The 21,270-nt window shown below is 38.9% G+C and overlaps 1 protein-coding gene across 1 annotated transcript in view; it reads left to right on the top strand.

The window, feature by feature from the left end:
• DENND5A (DENN domain containing 5A) overlaps positions 1 to 21,270 on the top strand; it is a 108,221-nt gene that overhangs the window by 36,879 nt on the left and 50,072 nt on the right. Inside the window, exons 2-5 of the mRNA XM_061201438.1 lie at positions 2,833 to 2,904; positions 3,667 to 3,776; positions 5,465 to 6,122; positions 15,474 to 15,661. Of these exons, the coding sequence (XP_061057421.1) occupies positions 2,833 to 2,904; positions 3,667 to 3,776; positions 5,465 to 6,122; positions 15,474 to 15,661 (1,028 nt within the window). The remainder of the gene's footprint in view (positions 1 to 2,832; positions 2,905 to 3,666; positions 3,777 to 5,464; positions 6,123 to 15,473; positions 15,662 to 21,270) is intronic.

The raw sequence follows: 21,270 nt of genomic DNA, 5'->3' as shown, positions 1-21,270 counted from the left end.
TTAAGTGGTCAAAATATTTTCTGCCCAAATTAAGATAAACATTTGGAGCTGTGGTTTTTAACTTTTTCGAGTCATGAGATCCTTTGAGATCTGATAGAAATTGTGTCCTCTTCCCAGAAAAATGCAAATGTCTTCATACAAAAATTTGTAAATTATTTCAGAGAGTTTAGGGGTTCCTTTGAAGCTTCTCAGCATAAGCATCCCTCATTCAGGCTTATTCAAATCAAGCTAGTACCAAGAGGCTAATAGCAATACAAATGTCAGTTTGTTTCTGGCTTGGCCAGAGCAGAACAAGTAAACAAAGAACCTATTAGAAGTCCTTGTAAGGCATGCAGGCTTTAAAAAAAAAATCTGTCATGATTTTATCTGAACTGTACTTTCCAGGGAGCAGATTCACAAAGACAGACTGATACCTAGTTGACTAATTTTTAAGTTGCCGTTAGAAATGGGCCTTAGTTTTGATATTCAGACCTGCTGACATTTGTGTTGGGCAAATAATTAGTTGTTGTTTCTAGGACAATAGGACAGTAGTTGTTGTGATGTCATATTCCTGATATTGTCTGAATATCCAAAGGTCTAAATAATTGAGGATTTAAGGGACCTGTGACACATGTGTAGGTTTCAGGAGGTGGGGCTATGTAGATGTTCCTGAGGCAATAAGTCTCCATTGTTTATTCTCAAAAAACTCAGCCCTCGGTAAATGATGAAAGATTGAATTGTTTTAACAAAAAGATCTTAGGTTTGTGGTCTCCTTCCTCTATTACTTTCTGACACTTCATAGCGTGATTATAATGAACACGATTGTTCTCAGGGCCTTCATACCTCTTCTTTATACATCTTCTTTCCCCTTGGAGTGAAAAGACTATGTTCCTGCTACTGGTCCAGTCTAATACACAGAAGGACTTTTGTCTGAGATTGGCACTCTCTGCTGTGCCTTTACTCAGAACCTGGCTCTTTAACAAGACTTCTTTACTCAGCTTGTTTAAAGAAGGAGCAGGAGGTGGACAGGTAGTGGTGGGGACAGAGGATCTGAAGGCCAGTTCTCCCTGTGATTCACAGCTTCCCCCACCTCTTTGTCTACACTCCAGGTCAGCTCATCATGTTCACTTCTGCCTCCATTCTACATCTCACTGGTTTTAAAATTCTCCCCCTAAATAGTCCCCTGTTCCATCCTTTGAATGCTCTTCAAGTCTTAGGGGGCACCTTGTAGCCATCTTAGGAAAACATCTTTCTCCAAAGGCTTCCATATAGGACATTGCTAACCGCCCTGATTCCTGTATATGTTCAAATAGTTCGTGGTTTTAACTGAGGGGATTTTCTAGCCTTCTAAGGAAGAAATGAGCAAACTGACAATTAAAAATAAAGAAGCTTAGGAGGAAGAAATAGTTATCTTCTCTCAGAACTGAATGCAGTTTAAAAATACATTCTGAGAATGTCAGACTGTAGACAAGACCTTATGTCAGCTGCTTGCTGTTTAATTACTTTGTACAGTGAGTGCAGGCTTGCCATGGGTGGGCTCTTTGCACTCTTTGCCGATGTTAGTGAAAACTCTGAGACTAGCTCAACATAGCCGTAGGGCTTTGTTGCTACTGGTATTACCAGCTGCCGGCTGATTTTGCCAGTTTTATTTAGCGAAGATTATGAAATGTATTTTGAGAGATGAAATTTGCTAGAAAAGAGTTTCAGAAAAATCAATTTGGAAGAAGGGATTAGAAATTAGAGGAATTGAATTGTGGAACTTGCTTTACTAACAGAAGGTTGGGTCTTGTCAGAAGTTGAAAATTATGAATAAGTGGGCTTCTGATGATGGTGGTGGACAAAACCTGAGAGAAAATGGAAGTGAAGGTTTTTATTGTTAAAAGCAATAACTCTCTGACTGGAATCATTATTAGTTTCTGGAACAGGTGCCTTAGAAGTAATATAATATAAACTCTGTTTTAAAAAACTTTCAAGGTGCCTCTGGGCTGATTTAGAGTGAAGGACTATCTGACTTTAGGTTCATTCCAGTCTTGTGTTGGTGAGGAGTGCATCTTCCTTAATAATCACCAGCCCGTTTGGGTTCTAAGCCAACTTATAAAAACTTTAGTTGGAACAGAATTTATTCTATCAACTAGAGCACGTGAACAGGATCCTGTGCAAGTGTGCTCTGAATGGATAGACCACATAAGCTGGAGCCTCCCAGATAATAACCTTCCTGGGAAATTGTTATTTGTGTATGTTCTTTTTCCTATACGTTTAACGGAAAGGTCCTTGAGGATGGGTGTTTCATCTGGTTCATCTCTATCCTCCACAGTACCTAAGGCCCTTGTATAACATGATTACTCAGTAAATAGATATAGAATTCAATTGAATTGTCCTTGATCATGTTTCCCACATTTTTCCATGATTCCTACTAAATTTATTTGTTCAAAATATTTAGGTGCATTTAATTTGTTCCCTTCTCCCTAGTCCCTTGGGAAAAGCAATATTTGGGTGGTATACTTTTAGAGAAAGCACTAGTGGCTTTATAGTAATTTAATACCTGTAGAGCTCTTCATCCCATTATACTATTTTGTAGTGTTTTTCAAATTGTGAATCGTGACCATTAGTAGGTCTGCAGTTAGCCTTTTTGGTTTTAATGATATAGAGTAGAAATTATGAGAACATATTCCATATAGTAAGGGTATTTTTTGGTGAAATTTTTGTTTTAAGTAAATTTATATATATTAATATATATCATGTGTGTGTTTATTGCTTCATGATATAAACTTTGTTTCATACTGGGGTCATGGTCAAAAAAGTTTGAATAACATTGCTTTATTGTAATACTATGTTATTTCATTTATCATATAGCATTATGCCAGTACATACAGGCTTCTAAAGCCAGGGATGGTGCCAGCCCTTTCATTTCAAGTACAACTGAAGGTAAAAACAAAACAAAATTGAGAACACCCAAAGCATTCTGGTGGCTCTTACATAAGTCTCTCCAGTGGCATTTTGTACCCTTTGACCTAACTTTCTTAAGCCTTTTTTGACCAATAGATTTTTTCGTATTTGTATCCCTCTAGGTGGTGGGTTCTTTGATTCTTCCTCTTTTCTCTTCAGTGTTCTTATTTCAGTATGCGCTAATGTTTTTAGGAGGGGGAAGGGGAAAACAAAGGAGAATTTCAGAAATTTCAAATGATTCTCAATTGACAAAATAGCTCATCAGATTTATCCTGAAATCTGCTCTCTTAATGTTCTTGAATTTTTTAATCCCCTTTGTATTTTTTCAGAGATCATAGAAATGCATACTTCATTTTGAATTTAAAATAATTTATGCTTCTATGATGTTATTAGTTGACTTTAAGCAAACGAAATGTAGCTTTTAGTGGAAAAAAAAATGATGGATATAATCCTTCATCTTTCTTTGTGCTTTCTCCCCTCTTCTCCCAAGAAGATTGTAGTAATGATTTCATTTTAAAGAAAAGCCAAGGTAGCTAACAGTGTCCAGTATTAACCGTGCTAAACTTTTCCAGCTTCTTACTGATCTAATAACTATAATACCTTTCCTGTTCTTAGATGGTTGGCATACTAACCCTTTTGCCTTCATTTCTGTACTTTGCTGGACTGCCAAGCTCAGATATTCATAACGGGTGGTTTCAGGGGACTTTGTGGAGATGACTTGCTTCATTCTTTTTCTTGCAGGAGAAAATTTTGAGCAGACACCATTGAGACGAACATTCAAGTCTAAGGTTCTTGCACGATATCCTGAGAATGTGGACTGGAATCCCTTTGACCAAGATGCAGTGGGAATGGTTAGTATTTGTTAGCTACAAGTGTGAGATAATTTACAGAGTAATTCACAATAGGATTGTGAGTTCAGACTATGGTAGCAGTGGTTCCACCAAGTATCAGTAACTTCTTATATGCATATTGTTCGTGATTCTGCATTTTGATCACTATATCAAATATTTGGAATATATCAGATATACCAAAAGTCACAAGGTGCTTCTGTTGAGTCAGACAAATACATAGTATTGGGTCAGTGAACTTTTTTTGTGAGATTGAGCTATTGGTTGCTTATAGCATTGATTTTACACAATAAGTGAGGTTTAAAGCAGTTTTCATCTGTATTGTATATATATCTGAGTAATATGACAGAAATGGGTGTTTCTGTTTTATTATACTTTTAGATAGGGCAGCATTTTAAATTTGTAGATGAATACTACCATGAATAAGCTAATGTTTGTTGAGTATTCACCTTGTGCTAGGCACTGTGATAAGTATTATACATGAATTAACTCATTTAATCCTCACAATACCCCTTATGTAGATAATATTAAGTAAACACACACAGACACAGACACATATTTTATGGGTGAGGAAACTAAGATCCAGAGAGGTTAAGTAATGTGTTCAAGGTCATATGGCTAACGAGCAGTTGAGCAAGCTTAAATACCATAGTCTGGTTCCAGAACTCTGCTCTTAACCATATCTTTGTACTGCCTCTGTTACTTTTTAATAGCTTTTTGAGGATGATCTTGTTTGATGCACGCAATAACCCTGTGAAGTACGCAGAGTAAACTGTATTATCTTCATTTCACAGGGGAGGAAACTGAATTGTAGAGAGCCTCAAGTTTTTTGACTCCTAGTCCAGTGCTTATTTCCTTTTAACATACTATATTCTAGAAACACTTAGGCTTTGAGAAGTCAAGTTCAAGGGTAATGGATATACCATAATGTAGCTCCTTGTACTTGTTAACCCAGGCTCCTCGAAGTTCCTTTGTATAGCCAGATTTGTGGAAAAGTGGAAAATGGAAACTGATTGATTCAGGTCAGTTAGATTAGCTACCCAAGTTTCTTTATATAACCCATCTGAGTTAAAGTGAAAAAAGTGCATCTTTATCCTGATTATGTCATCTCCTTGCATTACATGAAATGAACACCCTTTTTTTTTTTTTCTATGAAAAGAGAAGATTTTATTGATGACAGAATCTTGTGAGCTGATAGAATCTAAAACTTTGTTTATTTTTAGGTATGAAGTTGCATCTGTCTGGTTTTTAGATATATTTCTAGCATCATCTCCTAATACATGCTCTCATGCTTAACCACCTACCTAAATTCTCCAAGCTTTCTTTTACCTCCTTTGTGCATTTTCTTCATGCCCCTGAAATACCCTTCTTTCTCTCATCTACCTGATGAATCCTAGCATAAGCTCATCTCTGAAGCCTTTTCTGATGAAGGCTGAGACTGAGTTGTTTGTTCTTTGTTCCTCTAGCACTTTGTGTATACTTCTGTATAGCCTTGATAAATGCATTATAATTTTAGTTACTTGTGTGTCTTAGAATGGGAGGTCTTTAGGACAGATATTTTGCTGTGTTGGTCTTATATCCCAGATGCCCAGCACAGTAGGTGCTCTTTAAGTAAATAAGTAGTGATGGTGTTCTGAGAAGAGGATCAGCAGTGAGTGTTCTCACCAGTTGTTTCCTTGTGTCTTTTGCAGCTGTGCATGCCCAAAGGGCTGGCATTCAAGACCCAGGCTGATCCCAGGGAGCCTCAGTTCCATGCCTTTATTATCACAAGGGAGGATGGCTCTCGGACATTTGGGTTTTCCCTCACATTTTATGAGGAGGTGACTAGCAAGCAGATCTGCAGTGCAATGCAGACCCTCTACCACATGCATAATGCTGAGTATGATGTCCTCCATGCTCCCCTTGCTGATGGCCAAGACCACAGTGACATGGAGGATGGTGAAGGCACTCCTGGGACCAAGCTGCAGCGCTTCAACTCCTACGACATTAGCCGGGATACGCTCTACGTCTCTAAGTGCATTTGCCTCATCACGCCCATGTCCTTCATGAAAGCATGTCGGAGTGTGCTGGAACAACTTCACCAGGCAGTCACTTCACCTCAGCCCCCTCCACTGCCCCTTGAGAGCTACATATACAATGTACTCTACGAGGTGCCACTCCCACCTCCTGGCCGGTCCTTGAAGTTTTCTGGGGTCTATGGGCCAATTGTCTGCCAGAGACCAAGTACCAATGAGCTTCCCTTATTCGACTTTCCTGTCAAAGAGGTCTTTGAACTGCTTGGGGTGGAGAATGTGTTTCAACTTTTTACTTGTGCCCTTCTGGAGTTTCAAATCCTGCTCTACTCACAGCGTAAGTCAGTGCTTACTAGAGCTCTCTCTCTTCATAGGGCCTCTCTTCTTTCCATATCAGATACAGTGGGGCTGACTGTAAAGGACAAGGGCTGTTACAGTTTGAGCAAAACTCAGATCTTTTGCAGGTAGGTGCTGGATGGCAAACTAATGGAACATGAGAGGTCTACCATTTCTAATTGGCTATCATCGTGGCCTTTTGCTGGGCACTCCAGTCTGGGAGGGGAACCCTGCCTCCTGACGTCTGATTGATGCTGAAAAGAGGAGGCAGGAGTTGATGGTCATGGGAAACTGACTTTCCATCAGTTCTGTTCTATCACTCTGCAGAGTTATTTCTGCCCCTTCCTCAGCCTGACAGTAACGATGATCCTTCGTATATTTGAAAAAATATATTTGAGAAAACGAGGTTGTGTTGCTTTATTCTGTTGTTTGTTTGTTATGACTGAATTGTTTTTATAAATGAGAGGTTAAGTGATGGTGAGCAGCAGATTTGGACAAAACAGTAAAATAGAGCAGAAGGAAACAAATGTTTATTAAAGGAGCCAGATAAGTAACATAAAATTCATTCATTCAGTACATATTTATTGAGAGTCTGCTGTGTGCCAGGAGTTATTCTAGGGGCTAGAGATTCAGGGTGGACAAAATAGATAAAAATCCCTGCTATAATAGAACTTATATTTTAGTGGGGAAAGAGAGGTGATTTTTTTTTTTTTGGCCTCACGGCTTGCGGGATCTTAGTTCCCCGAGCAAGGATTGAACGTGGGCCCTGGCAGTGAAAGCGCCGAGTCTTAACCACTGGACTGCCAGGGAATTCCCCTCCCCCCCTTTTTTTTTGAGAGGTGATTAAATAAATAAATAAAATATATAGTATGTAAGGTGGTAATAAGGTCTGTGGAAAAAAAAACAGGAAGGAAGATAGTATTGGGGGAAGGGAAATTCCAATTTTTAATAGAGTGATTAGGTTAGGCCTCTGTGAGCGACTCATGTTAATGTCTGTAGGAAAAGTATTCCAGGCAAAGGGCACAGAAAGTAGAAAGGTTCTGAGACAGAAACGTGATTGGTATGTTCAAGGACATTGAGGAAGCCTGGTAGATATCATGGTGTGAGAGAGCTGGAGCGTAGTAGCAGATAGTGTTAGAGACTTAACAGGAGGCCAAATCGTACAGAGTCCTGTAGGCCGTTGTAAGGACTTTGTTACTCTGAGATGCTTAGTCATTGGAGGTTTTAAGATTTTTGACTTTTTGGTTTGAAATAATTCCCAGCTTATAGAAGAGTTGTAAGAAATGTTCAAAGAACTCTTGTACACTCTCCCACAATACACCAGTTATTAACATTTAGCCACATTTGTTCTATCATTCCCTCTGTATCTCTGTATGTGTGTGAACATAACTGAACCATTGAGAGTCATTGTAGACTCCATGTTTCTTGGCTCCTTAATACTTCAGCTTTTATTTCATAAGAACAAGAACATTTTTTTTACATAACCATAGTATGATTAATCAATTTAGGAAATCTAACATTGATAAAATAACAATACTGTATTCAGGTTTTACCATTGTCCAATAATGTCTGTTATGATAAATTTTTAAAAATTGAGGTATGGTTGATACACAATATTATACGTTTCAGGTGTACAACATAGTGATTCACAATTTTTAAAGGTTATATTCCATTTATAGTTATTATAAAATATTGGCTGCCCTGTGTTGTACAATAAATCCTCGTAGCTTATTTATTTATTTATTTATTTAAAATTTATTTATTTTTGGCTGTGTCGGGTCGTCATTGTTGCGCGCGGGCTTTCTCTGGTTGCGGCAAGCAGGGGCTACTCTTCGTTGTGGTGCGCGGGCCTCTCACTGCGGTGGCCTCTCTCGCTGCGGAGCACAGGCTCCCGGCACGCGGGCTTCAGCAACTGTGGCCTGCGGGCTCCAGAGCGCAGGCCCAGCAGTTGTGGCGCATGGGCCCATCCGCTCCGCGGCATGTGGGATCCTCCTGGACCAGGGCCCGAACCCGTGTCCCCTGCACTGGCAGGTGGATTCCCAACCACTGTGCCACCAGGGAAGCCCCCCTTGTAGCGTATTTTATACATAATAGTTTTTAACCTCTTAATCCTCTACCCCTATATTGCCCCTCCCCCTCTTCCTTCTCCCCTTTGGTAACCACTTGTTTGTTCTCTATATCTGTGAGTCTCTTTTTTTTAATAATCTCTAGTTTGTTTTATTTTTTAGATTTCACATAAAAGTGAATGATAATTTTTAAAAAAAATTCCTGGTCCAGGATTTAGTCCAGTAACATGCATTGCTTTTGGTAGTAAATTCCTCATGTCTTTCATGACTGACATTTTTGAAGAGTACAGGCAAGGTATTTTGTAGAATGTCCCTCAATTTGGGTTTGTCTGATGTTTCCTCATGACTAGATTCAGGTTATAAATTTTTGGCTGCAATATCACAGAAGTGATGTTGTGGTTCTCTCAGTGCATTGTATCAAGAGACACATAATGTCTATTTATCATCATAGGAGGCACATGGTGTTCATTTGTGCCATTTTTGGTAATGTTAATTTGATCACTTGGTTAAGATGATGTTTGCTGAGTTTCTTAACTGGAAAGTTATCATTTTTCCCTTTGTAATTAATAAGTAATTTGTGGGGAGATACTTTGAAACCCTGTAAATATACTGTTTCTCTTCAAAATTTTGCCTAATAGCTTTAACATCCATTGATGATTCTAGTCTGAACCAGTTACCAGGATGGTTACATTTTACTGTGAGGAAGAACATTTCATTCTCCCTTGTTTGTTTATTATTGTATGGACTCACAGATTTTTATTTTATTCAGTAGGTTATATAGTCCATTACTATGATTAATTATTTTGATGGTCAAATGTCCCAGATTTGGTCCATGGGCAGAGTCTGAATAATGTTAGTTAGGAGGCCATTTTAACAATCTAAGTGAGAGATTATGTTGTCTCTGACTAGGGAGGTAACAGCGAAGTGATATGATATGGTTGGATTCTGAAGGTGAAGTAATGGAGACTATGTTGAATTGAAGAGCATATACCCCATCTAAAGTGGACAGCCACTAGTTAGCTCCAATTAATTCCATGTGGAAATGCTGGCCTAATGTTACTAGGTCTTCCAATTTTTCATGAGGACCCAGATTTTTTACGTGAAATTTTTGATTTTTAAACGTTGGTAACAACATTCTTGTTGAACACTGCAGACTGAACAGTGATGTTTCAGATTTCTGTCTCTGGGTGAAGTATAGACTTGTACAATTCTTGTTGCTTTTTTAGTTACTGTTTCTTGACTGGAGCTGGGCAAAACAGTTGACCCTTGAACAACATGGGTTTGAACTGCACGGATCCACTTATATGTGGATTTTTTTCAATAAATATGTACTGTAGGACTACATGATCCATGGTTGGTTGAATCCTTGGATGTGGAACCGTGGATACAGAGGACCGCCTATAAAGTTATATGCGGGTTTTCAACTGTGTGGGTGGTAGGCACCCCTAACCCCCCTGTTGTTCAAAGGTCAACTGTACTTTGAAACAGAGACTTGGTTGAGTAGTGAAGACTGTCTGGTTTAGACCAGAACAGAGGAAGAAACCAAACCAGATAGGGTATTAAAATGTGCAGTGGCATTTTAATACCTGTGATGCAGTTGGGGATGTTTAAAGGTGAGAAAAGGAGAATTAAAACCAGAAATATGATAGGTAACATTTTTTCCTTCAGTGCTCCTTCTTATATTTCCCAGAATATGGGTTATTGTATATAATAATTTTAAGAGGTTTGAAGGCAGTTGAGAAGGTTTGTGTGTAGAATCAAATTGAACTCAGGACCTAAAAGTCATGCTTAGCATGGTTAAAAAAAACTTCTTCCGAAAACCTCCTGGGCATTGCTGAGCATGGCTGAGGCTAAAATGGAGTGGATTGCCTTTTATTGGATGTAGATTGTGCTCTCTATTGTTAATAGAGTACTTGAAACAATTCAGGTTGGTTTTCTTGAAGTAACTTTTATTTATGATTCAGAGGACTCATGTGGATGGAAATCTCTCTGGCCCTCGAAAAACATGCCATCAGCACTCAGAGTTGGTATTGCCCACTACATGTCCTTTCTTCTGAATAGGAAAGAGGTGTTATTTAGGGAAAAACTTTTTTTTAAGATATGTGTAGACCATTTTATTTACTACTGGATAATATTTGTTTTTTGGTCCCTATAGAGATAGTTTTTCTTTAATAGCATACTTTTTAGTGGTTGTTTTAAAATTATATAGAGAGCAGAAGTTCTTTATCTGATGTGATTTAGTAGGGTAGTGAATTGGATAATTGAAAAAGTCACTTAAGTTTGGGAATCCTAAAAGGATATATACATCCATTAAACATTTTAATTTAAACCATATGACTGTATAATCACCAGTCTTTTGATGAAGTGTCTGTGCATTTTCTTTGATTATGGATCCACTAATCAGGGGTCTGCATTGTTTCTCTTGCATAAATCTCACCCATAATTCATTCACTGAGTTTTCCAGTTTTTAAAGTGGAGCGAGAACTTTTAAAGGACCTTGCAAAAGAACCATAGTAGATGCTAGTTTTCCCACGTTTTTTGCACTTAAGTGATATGCCTAATTCAATTGCTGTATTTTTTAGTGACTTTGCTTTACTGAGTCTTTTTAAAGCATTTAATTTTGTTTTCAGAGAAACAGTTCTTTTTTTTGCCCTCATATCTTACCATTTCTTTACATAATATTTGGTTAAATTATACAACCCAGTAATAAGTTCAACTAGTGCAGACAAGCTTGGAAGCAAATGCATACGTTATTTTTTTTTAATTAATTTTTAATTGAAGTATAGTTGATGTACAATAGTATATAAGTTACAGGTGTACAATATAGTGATTCACAATTTTTAAAGGTTATACTCCATTTATACATATTATAAAATATTAGCTATATTCCCTGTGTTGTACAATGTATCCTTGTAGCTTATTTTATACATAAGCTTACATTAGTTTTTGGTTTTTTTTTTTGCAAAAGTAATGCAAACTCAAGGCATGCAATCAAAACAATTTTAAAGGGAATAAAATGAAATCTCCTTCCTCTCTCCTTCCTGTGGTAGCCAGAGATCAAGTTTCTTGTGCATCCCTAATGAAAATAATAGTTTTTTAAAACAAATAATGTGTGGAAAAACAGTGCAGAGAGAATTGAATGTTTCCCTTTCTTTGTTTTTTTGGCTGTGTGGGCTTTCTCTAGTTGTGGTGAGCAGGGGCTACTATTCGTTGCGATGCGCGGGCTTCTCATTGCGGTGGCTTCTCTAGTTGCGGAGCATGGGCTCAGTAGTTGTGGCTCACAGGCTATAGAGTGCAGGCTCAGTAGTTGTGGCGCACGGGCTTAGTTGCTCCGCAGCATGTGGGGTCTTCCCAGACCAGGGATCGAACCCATGTCCCGTGCATTGGCAGGCGGATTCTTAACTGCTGCGCTACTAGGGAAGTCCCTGTTTCCCTTTCTTTTTGATCTAAAATCCTACCCTTGTGAAATAATCTCTTGATTTTTTTTTCATGCCCTCCTCCTAAATACTTTTATATAATGCACTATTTTTAATGTTATGTTGCACATGTATTAATTATAATATTCTTTAAATTATATACATTTTGATATACATATGGTATATTAAAGTAAAACGGAAAAAAAGCATTTCAGTCATATGGTAGAAATTTAAAATATTACAAAAGGGTGTATGTACAGTGACGTGTTAAGACTTACCACTGTCTCCTGTGTCCTTCCAGACATAGACATGCATATACAGCATGTATACCTTTTAAAAACAACACAGATGGGAGCATACTAATCATTGTTTTATACCTTCTTTCATTTAATAATTTATCTTGGAGATATCAGGACATAGATTAGGTTGTTTCCTAAGAACAAAGACTGCATGAGAAACATCCTTGTTCATACAATTTTCACAGAAGTGTGAGTATGCAAGGACAGTTTCTAATTCAATTTCTGATTTGCAGGGACTTCCCTGTAGTTTGTTTTAGGAGTGAACTTATCTATAAAGTGATCCCAAGTCTAATGTCTTTCTCTGCACAGAGAGAAGTCATAAGAATGTGCTGATTATTCTCTCTTCACCACTCAGAAGTGGTTGTAATCCCAGTATGCTTTGCATTATCTCCTTTTGTTAAAAGTAATTGCTCATTACAGCATTATGGGAGCTGTGAGAAAACCCAGAGAGTTGCCTCGAGCTGAAGTGTTTCCAGTTGATTTTGATTGGCTAAAACTCTTTGGATGCAGATGACCTTCAGCTGTTTCCTATTTATTAGTTTCACCTTCTTGGAATGATGAGCACAGAGACAGGCAATGGCAAAAGGAGGTACTGATTTTATCGTTTGTACTGGTGTATAGAAATGGTTTTTGTGCTGTTGCTTACAGCTCTTGGAGGTCAGCATCCTAGTGTGGGTACCACGGGTTGATGGATCCCGGAGGCATGGTTTATTAGGCCATCCTTCAAGGTGGGTTGTTGCTTTTTTAAAATACAAAAATGTAGGGAAAAAGAAACCCACAACTCAGACCAGAGAGGCCATAAAATTCCAAGTTTCTAGTATCTGTAAAACCAAACCATATAAATGGAAAGCAGTTTAGCCTTCAAAGAGGAGATTATTTCTCATCCCCTAAAGTGTTTTGTTTCTAAGAATCGCACACTTTCAAGTGCATCACAGGGAATTCTTCAGGGATTTCAATCTGAGGCGAATAAAGTTACCCACTCTAGCAGAAATAAGTGGGCTGAGCTTCAGATACTGGATTAGACTCATCCTGAAGAGTAGGGAAAAACCAGAACTAGATGTCTGTGCTATTGAAAAACCTGCTTTTATGGAGCAGAGGAAGCCCCTTCCTTCAGACTTTAGCATGCCCTCTTTCATGGTTAGAGAGTAGATAGATGTTCCCTGACACTGTAACTAGGTACACTATAAGGAGTAGTCCAGTGTCCAGGAAGCCTCATGAGGAAGGCTTTTCAGGGACTCCTTTACTCAGAGTGTCTGTTGGCCCCCTATGAGATGTTCTTGTCTCTGAGCAGACCTGTCAGGAATGCCAGCCACGTAAAGGAGTAGCACCTGCTTTATTGACTTTCGGTAAAAGCAGCAGCTTTTTGGTTTTCACATGACTGAAAAGGCCTTGCTCCTTCCTACCTTTTTAAAAACAACCCAGAAATGGTGTGTGTCTATATGTGTGTGTCCACTGAAACGGGGGTAGAAATTATTCAGTGTAATATTTATTCAAAATATGTGTTTAAGAGCCAGTGTTGGGACACAGTAAGACTGGACCTTCAGCTTTAAATATCTCTTGGAGGTTTTCTCCCACACCTTTACATTCTTTTGATCATCTTAAGTTTGAATTTTAAAGTATATTCTTATCATGTCTGAGATTCTAAAGATTATTGCTCTTAGTAGATTATTTACAGGCATTCATATCTAGAAAAGAGAGGTGAAAGATACAAAAACTGAGGCCTCACCTAGAGAATCATTAGAATTCTTCTTAATAATAATTGTTAGAATAATCATAGAGCAGGAAGATTTCAGCAGAAAGGTAACAAGCCAAGTTGTACAGGTGCCCCATGGAACTGAGATATCTCAGAAGAGGCTGAAGATAGAACTTGCAGTGGCCTAAATTTTGTTCCTCAGTTGTTGCTTACTCTCACGTTGGAGTAAATACTTTTCTGAAAGGCTATATAGATTATCTATTTAATCCTTGAAAGAGTTTTTTTTTTTTTTTTTTTGTAATTTGGGAAATATTTTTGTTGTTGCTTCAGTTGGGAGAGGGTCCTCACCAAATAGTCTTTTAATATGGGAATGGCAGTGCTTTGTAGGGCACAGTGAAAAATGAGATTGACTTTCTTCTTGAACTCTTATCAGTCTGTTCCTGATTTTAGTGAATACGAAAAGCTTGTGCTCTTTTGTCCTTCTGCTAAATGAGTTGTATTTTTAAAAAAATCATTATTGATGACCAAATCTCTGAGCTCAGTTTTACCCACTGATTGTTTTACATCACTTATCTATTATCTATCAAACGCCTTAGCTTTCCCCGAAGAAGCATGAAGCACTTCCTTAGAGTGTACTCAAAATGTTTGAGATGATGAAGTTTTAGTCATCAATTTTTATTTATTTGCATTACTAGTTAAAAAAAAAACTATTTCCAGGTCATGCTTAGCCAGGAGCAAGGTGGTAAACTGCTCCAAAGTTTTATTGGTGAGCACACAGGATGCTTTGCTAAAACCTAGTTGATAAATATCAGCTTCTGCTCACTTCCTACTCATTCTTCTTCATTTTCTGGAAAGCTTTTTGATACTTATTACTCCTTTATGAACCAAGCTGGGACTTGCTTAAATGGTGGGCTGAGTTTTTAGTGCATAAAACTGTTTAACTCCTGTGAAAACTCATTTGAAATCAGCCATTCCAGGAGGATATTACTCATATGATTTTAAAATTGATGTTTCTACTTTGTCTTTAAGTGTCTGAAACCATCATTCCATTTGTAAATAGTAATGTGTTAAATTTCAATCTATTGTATTGGCTTTGCCGATGTATTTTTTACTCATTTTAAAAATAAAACAAGTCTAGAAATTGCATTCTGAAGAAAAGCTAAACTTTGAGCACAAGCTTCTCTTCCAAGATACGCTCTCTGACCTAGAATAAGAGTTTTGAGTAACGAAAGTCAATCTTCTGGGTCTTTCAGGTTCTTGGGGAACTTTTTATCAAAGTGTTAAGATGATACTTTCATGCTGTTACCATTCAAGAAAGGTTGCCAGGTGGAAGGCAGACTTGGCTAGTGTGGAAAACCAGCCTCTGCATGCTTGAAGGTTCTTTGGGCTTGATCTTGAAGGCAAAGTTCACATCAGCTCCTTGTAGAACGCAGACATGTGAGTGGTAAATGAGGTCTTTTGACATTCATGCTGAACAGAGACTAGACCACTGTTCCTTTTCTTTTTGTTCCACTTCCCCATTCTCCTTCTACTGAAGAGAATCTACTTAACATTCTGGTTTAGTATTTGGAGCAAGGTGCTATTTATGATTCCTATTGTATTTCTTTTTTTTAAAATTGTATTTCTATATTAAATTTTATTACTAGCATGGACCTGTGTGGGAGGGGGTATACTTCAGCTTGTGGTCCACTGAGGTCTCTGGGTTGTCTCTCTGATACCCACAAGGGAATCATACTCTGAGCATACCCTTGCTGAAGTTTATCCTGTTCCTTTCTAAATGTGAAATTGTGTTGAAGATTTTAACTTAGTATTTGAGAAGCAAGTACCTTGTTTTTGACTGGTTTTGTGTGTGTTTTGTTTTGTTTTTTTTTGACCTAGATTACCAGAGACTGATGACTGTGGCGGAGACAATTACAGCTCTCCTGTTTCCTTTCCAGTGGCAGCATGTCTATGTTCCTATTCTCCCAGCTTCTCTCCTACATTTCTTAGATGCTCCTGTGCCATACCTGATGGGCTTGCATTCCAATGGCCTGGATGACCGGTCAAAACTGGAGCTGCCTCAAGAGGTAAGAAAAACGTGGAGCTTGGGTGCTGGTGCCTGTGGCCCTGATACAGGATTTGGGAGAGAAGGGCTTTGGGATGAGCCCAGGGTGGTATCACCAAGTTTATTTTCTTTTATTTTGGGGAACACAAACAACTTTCCAGGAAAAAAGTAAAAACAATGAACATTTAGGTCAGTTTATATAATTCCAGAAACACTTGTTTCCTTTATCACCTGACATACTTTTTTAATAATCTCTGTTTATACTATTGTGAACTGCCTTTTTCAAACATGATATTTTACATATTTTTAAGAAAATCTTTTTATTATGTAAAAGTTTAAACTTACACGGAAGAGTAGCATAGTGAATCTCTGTGTTTTCAATACTTAGCTTTAACAGTTATCGTACATTTAAATTGTATCTTACTTCTGTACTTTCTACCCCCTATTTTTTAAAGAAATTCCACATAATATAATTTTATAACTGCTTTAGTAGCCAGACATGTATTAATAAATCAGTGGTTTTGTTTTATAGGCCACAGTTGCTTTGTAAAAGTTGACCTGATCATAGTGATTCTTGTAGTACTGAATGTAGCTTTGAAAACTTTCCTTGCTCAAGATAAGGAAGGCCTTGAGAGAATGCTTCTCCTCCCTTGCTGTGAGGACGGCCTGCTCCTCTTTCCTATTGTTTCAAATAATAAAATAATTGATTAAAAAAAATATTTGTTTATTTACTACTTCATTCTAAAATAGATTTAAAGCATCATGAGAAATAAGATTGTTTTGTTTTTTATTTTCCTAGAGTTACCAAGAGAACTAGTCTACCTCTTTTGGTCATTTTATGGCTTGTATGAAACTAGCTGGGGGAAGGCCTTTCCTACTCTGAATTTCGTAGTCAATAGAAAGGCCTGGGAAGAAGACTTTGGACTATGCACACAATGGTATCAACAGGACTCTGTCTCATCCTTCCACCAATGATTTTTTTGGGGAAGATTTTTATGTATAGCTGGGGAATATGAGTAAGAGGACCTCCAAGGAAGAGACCATTCTCATGGAATTGGATCTAAGCAGCATTCACATTGTTGGGCGTGTCTGGGCAGCCATCATGATGAACATGCCTGATAATTAGATCATACCTGTAATATTTAAGTTATAGTCAATTGCATCTCTTTTTCTCTCTCCTTTGGTTTTATTTTTATTTATTTATTTATTTGGCTGCGTTGGGTCTTAGTTGCGGCACGTGGGCTCAGTAGTTGCAGCACGTGGGCTCTCTAGTTGTGGCGCATGGGCTGTGGAGCGTGTGGGCTCAGTAGTTGCAGCGCGCGGGCTTTGTTGCCCCGCAGCATGTAGGATCTTAGTTCCCCGACCAGGGATTGAACCCACGTCCCTTGCATTGGAAGGCGGATTCTTTTTTCTTTTTTAAATTTATTTTATGTACTTATTTTTCGCTGCATTGGGTCCTTGTTGCTGCGCGCGGGCTCCCCCCAGCTGCAGCGAGCGGGGGCCACCTCTTGCCACGGTACGCGGTCTTCCCATTGTGGTGGCTTCTCCTGTTGCGGAGCATGGGCTCTAGGTGTGCGGGCCTCAGTAGTTGTGGCACATGGGCTCAGTAGTTGTGGCTTGTGAGCTCTAGAGTACAGGCGCAGTAGTTGTGCTGCACAGGCTTAGTTGCTCCGCGGCATGTGGGATCTTCCCGGACCAGGGCTCGAACCCATGTCCCTTGCATTGGCAGGTGGATTCTTAACCACTGCACCACCAAGGAAGTCCCTCGCCTTTGGTTTTAGAATCAGAATGTCTTCCTTATAGTTTTTTCCGTTTCTGCCTCCTTTGCTCCTTTGAATCTATAGAGCTTTGTGCTATTTGGGGTGGGACAAGATTTATTAAGGAAGAAAAGATCTAAATAATGTCAACTGAAAAAAATGCAGGAGGCTGCAAAAAGAACAGAGTTTATTTGGGGACTTAAGAATTGCAATTGGGGAGACACAGATTCACTTAACCCTGAAAGAGTATTCCGAGGAAGAGAAAGAGTCAGGGGCTTATAAAGACAAAAACCATGAGGTTGTTAAAAGTTGCCCTGGTGAGAGTTGTGATCGACTCTGATGCGAGTGAAAATATTTGTCCTTAAGAAATCACAGGTTATTTTAGGGTAGGGGTCTTATAAGTATATAGACTGTCACTAATTGTTTTAGTGTAAGGGTCTGATTAGTATCTTGAGTTTCTGGCAGGTGTTCTGGTGTCTGTTCCTCATCAGGTCAAAAGGTCAGATTCCATCCAGGCTGAGTCATGCAAATATTGTACTTCCTTAATGGCTTCCCGGCTCCATTTTAGAGATCTCTCTTAGAAATACTGACTCCATTTTGACTTTCCTTTCACAATGATGGAGAAAACCATTGAGTTTTGGGGTACTGGGTTTTTATATGTATTTGTCTACAGATAAATATGCATAAAGATTGGAGAATGGGGAGCTTTTTGTTGTTGCTTTAAATGATTGCATATTTAATATTGACACCTCCTTCTGGTAAACCTAATTATCATTTTGTAAAAGTCAAAATAAGAATAACAGTAAAAATGTTCATTGCAGCTCTACTGACAATAGTCTGGACATGGAAGCAACCTAAGTGTCCATCGACAGATGAATGGATAAAGAAGATGTGGCACATATATACAATGGAATAATACTCAGCCATAAAAAGAAATGAAATTGAGTTATTTGTAGTGAGGTGGATGGACCTAGAGTCTGTCATACAGAGTGAAGTAAGTCAGAAAGAGAAAAACAAATACCGTATGCTAACACATACATATGGAATCTAAAAAACAAAAACAAAAAATGTCATGAAGAACCTAGGGACAAGACGGGAATAAAGACACAGACATAGAGAATGGACTTGAGGACACGGGGAGGGGGAAGGGTAAGCTGGACGACGTGAGAGAATGGCATCGACATATATATACTACCAACTGTAAAATAGATAGCTAGGGGGAAGCAGCCACATAGCACAGGGAGATCAGCTCAGAGGGGTGGGATAGGGAGGGTGGGAGGGAGGTGCAAGAGCGAGGAGACATGGGGTTATATGTATATGTATAGCTGATTCACTTTGTTATAAAGCAGAAACCATCACACCATTGTAAAGCAATTATACTCCAATAAAGATGTTAAAAAAAAAAAAAGAATAACAGTAAAAAATGATTGAAGGTAGAAAGCCGAAGAGGCATGCATAATCTGATAAATAGGTCACTAGGCAAGAAGCCAGATTTCTGTTTTATTTTCATCTTTGGCATCAGCTTGCTGTATACTTGGGGCAAGTTCTATTTCCTGTAGGCTCTCTCAGCATCATTTTGTGTGTGCTTCATGTTTGTGGGTGTGTGAAGAGGCTGCTGGGAGAGCAGCAGTTTTCTTAACAGGACTGAGAAACTGGGGGTTGTTTGAGAATCCCAAAATTTCACTCTGTTCTGGGATATTGGATTCTCCACTTTTGCAGCCTCCACCATTGCTGCATCTTTTGTACTCTGCTTCTCCTTGTGGTCTACTTGAGAAGGAGTGGTGACAGTGGGATTGTAGAATACCTGTGTGTATTTCATAAGCAGTTCTAGGGTTTCAGAGTCCCACTTCATCCAGCCTGTACCTCTGAAGTTCACGTATTTGTGCGGACAGTTACGTAGCTGGATATTTTCTAACTTGATTTTTAGCAGATAACCTCTGGGATATCTGAGTCTGTGCAGTCCCCATGGAAAACTTTAGGCTGGTGAGAAAAGACTGGCTTTCTCAAGGAGTAAAGCACCATGAAAGGTACACATAATGAATGGAGCGTGATAATATCTCTGAAAGACAGCTTTGGGATGTCTCAGAAATGATACATTTATAGTTAAAAATTCTAGCAATGCACAAAAGTATAAAGTAAAAATTACCTCAGATTTTACCACCCAGAGATAACTACTTTCAACATTTTGGTGGCCGTCCTGTGGTATCTTTACGCTGCTAGAAGGAAGCATTGAGGCTGGGAAATGCACTTGGGCCTTTGCAGGTGGGCACCATCAGGGTAGTGGGGTGGGGGCACATTAGACTTATAAAAGGGACTTTCTCCAGAGACATGGAGAGTGTACATTCTCTAACCCCCCAAGTCAAAATTCATCAGTTGCTGCCCTATCTTTGGGCATCAAAAGTCTGTGAAAAGCCCTTTGTTTCTTTTTACACCAACACATGAGCTCAGCTGGCCCTGAGCAAGTGAGAGTGCTGAGCTGCCTTTGTGAGGCATTCTTTGTCCTGTGCTTCTCTTTTGGGTTTCATTGTCTGAGCACAGGAAGGAGGCAGTTCTTCCACAGCTATGTCAGGGGAAGGGGGTGTTACTTCTTTCTATCTTGGGCCTCTCTTTCTTTCCTACTTTTTTTTTCTCCTTTCTCCGGATACTTTTTCAATAGCTTTCCCCCAGTTATCTGTTGAGCTCCCCTTCAGTGAATAACTTGAAAATAGACTAGCAAGTGAGGCTGTCTGTGATTTGGTGGTAGGAACTCAGGGCTGGGAAGGGCCATTGTGACCTTTTGCAGGAAGGGATTTGGGAAACTTTTTGTGGTTTGGGATATCCATGTGATCACTACCCCAGAGTAGCTAAGTCTTCCCATGGCCTCTCCTGACGAGACAGGAGGTTAACTGAGGAAGACTGATCACTTGGGTTCAGTGCCCCTTCCAGGTTGCTTCTTGTCCCCCAAGCTGTTTTGCAGGAGTTGGCCTCTTTTCAGGTGAGGAAGGGGGAGCATGAGGGGTTTGAGGTAGGTTTGCAAGTTACTTCTGTTTGCCAGAGCCCTCTGAGTACTGAGAGGAGAAAGCGTGAGGCTGTTGTATGAGTCTAGTAATTGAATGGCCCCCTTTTCATTTTGCCTTCTTATCCCTACCTGCTTCAGCCCAACTCTGCAAAGAATGGCTAGTAGTGTCTCAGAGGCTCCTATCTTAATCTCTGAAGTGTGCCTGAGCTGCTTTCTTTCCTCTGGCCACCTCTATCTAGGAGTATCTACAATATGTGGATACAGCATTTGGAGTTTATAAAGTTCTTTACAGACATTCTGTGTTTGGTCAATAACAGTGGGATAAAAGCCAGCCAAGCATTGTCGAGTGGTTATAGTTGTATTTAGCTGCCTTTATGTTTCCTATTGGACAAACTGGTTTTTTCCTCTAAAGAGAGGAGGACCAAGAGGATAAATGATTGCACTGTGTGCTTCTAGTGGGTCACAGTGCTTTTCTTCTGTTAGCCGTATGGACAGGCTTATGAGGCAGGTGAGCTTCATGACTAGGTGATTTAATTCTGTCTTTACTATATTTTTTAATTGCGTGACCTGAAGGCACATAATTTTAAAATCTTAGAGGAATAAACAAAAAATAGTGTTATTTTTAGGTGTTAAACATTTATTGTCTCTTTAACAAGGATGGGTTTAAAGTTGTTGTCTAGTGGAGGAACTCTCGAAGGTGAAATTTAAAGTGATTCTTCTAATTTTTGAATCTTGGATATGGGAAAGTTCTCTTTATTAGTTATAGATTTGTAAATGGAGTAATTTATGCACTCAGCAAATGTGTGTTGAATGAATGCATACATGGACATGTTAAAACATGCAGTTTTAATAGATTGAGAGTTTGTGGAATAGTTA

The sequence above is a fragment of the Eubalaena glacialis genome, chromosome 10, assembly GCF_028564815.1.
Source record: "Eubalaena glacialis isolate mEubGla1 chromosome 10, mEubGla1.1.hap2.+ XY, whole genome shotgun sequence".
NCBI classification, from domain to species: Eukaryota; Metazoa; Chordata; class Mammalia; order Artiodactyla; family Balaenidae; genus Eubalaena; species Eubalaena glacialis.
The sequence above is the reverse complement of the archived record's forward strand: the minus strand, read 5'-3'. Positions and strand labels throughout refer to the sequence as shown.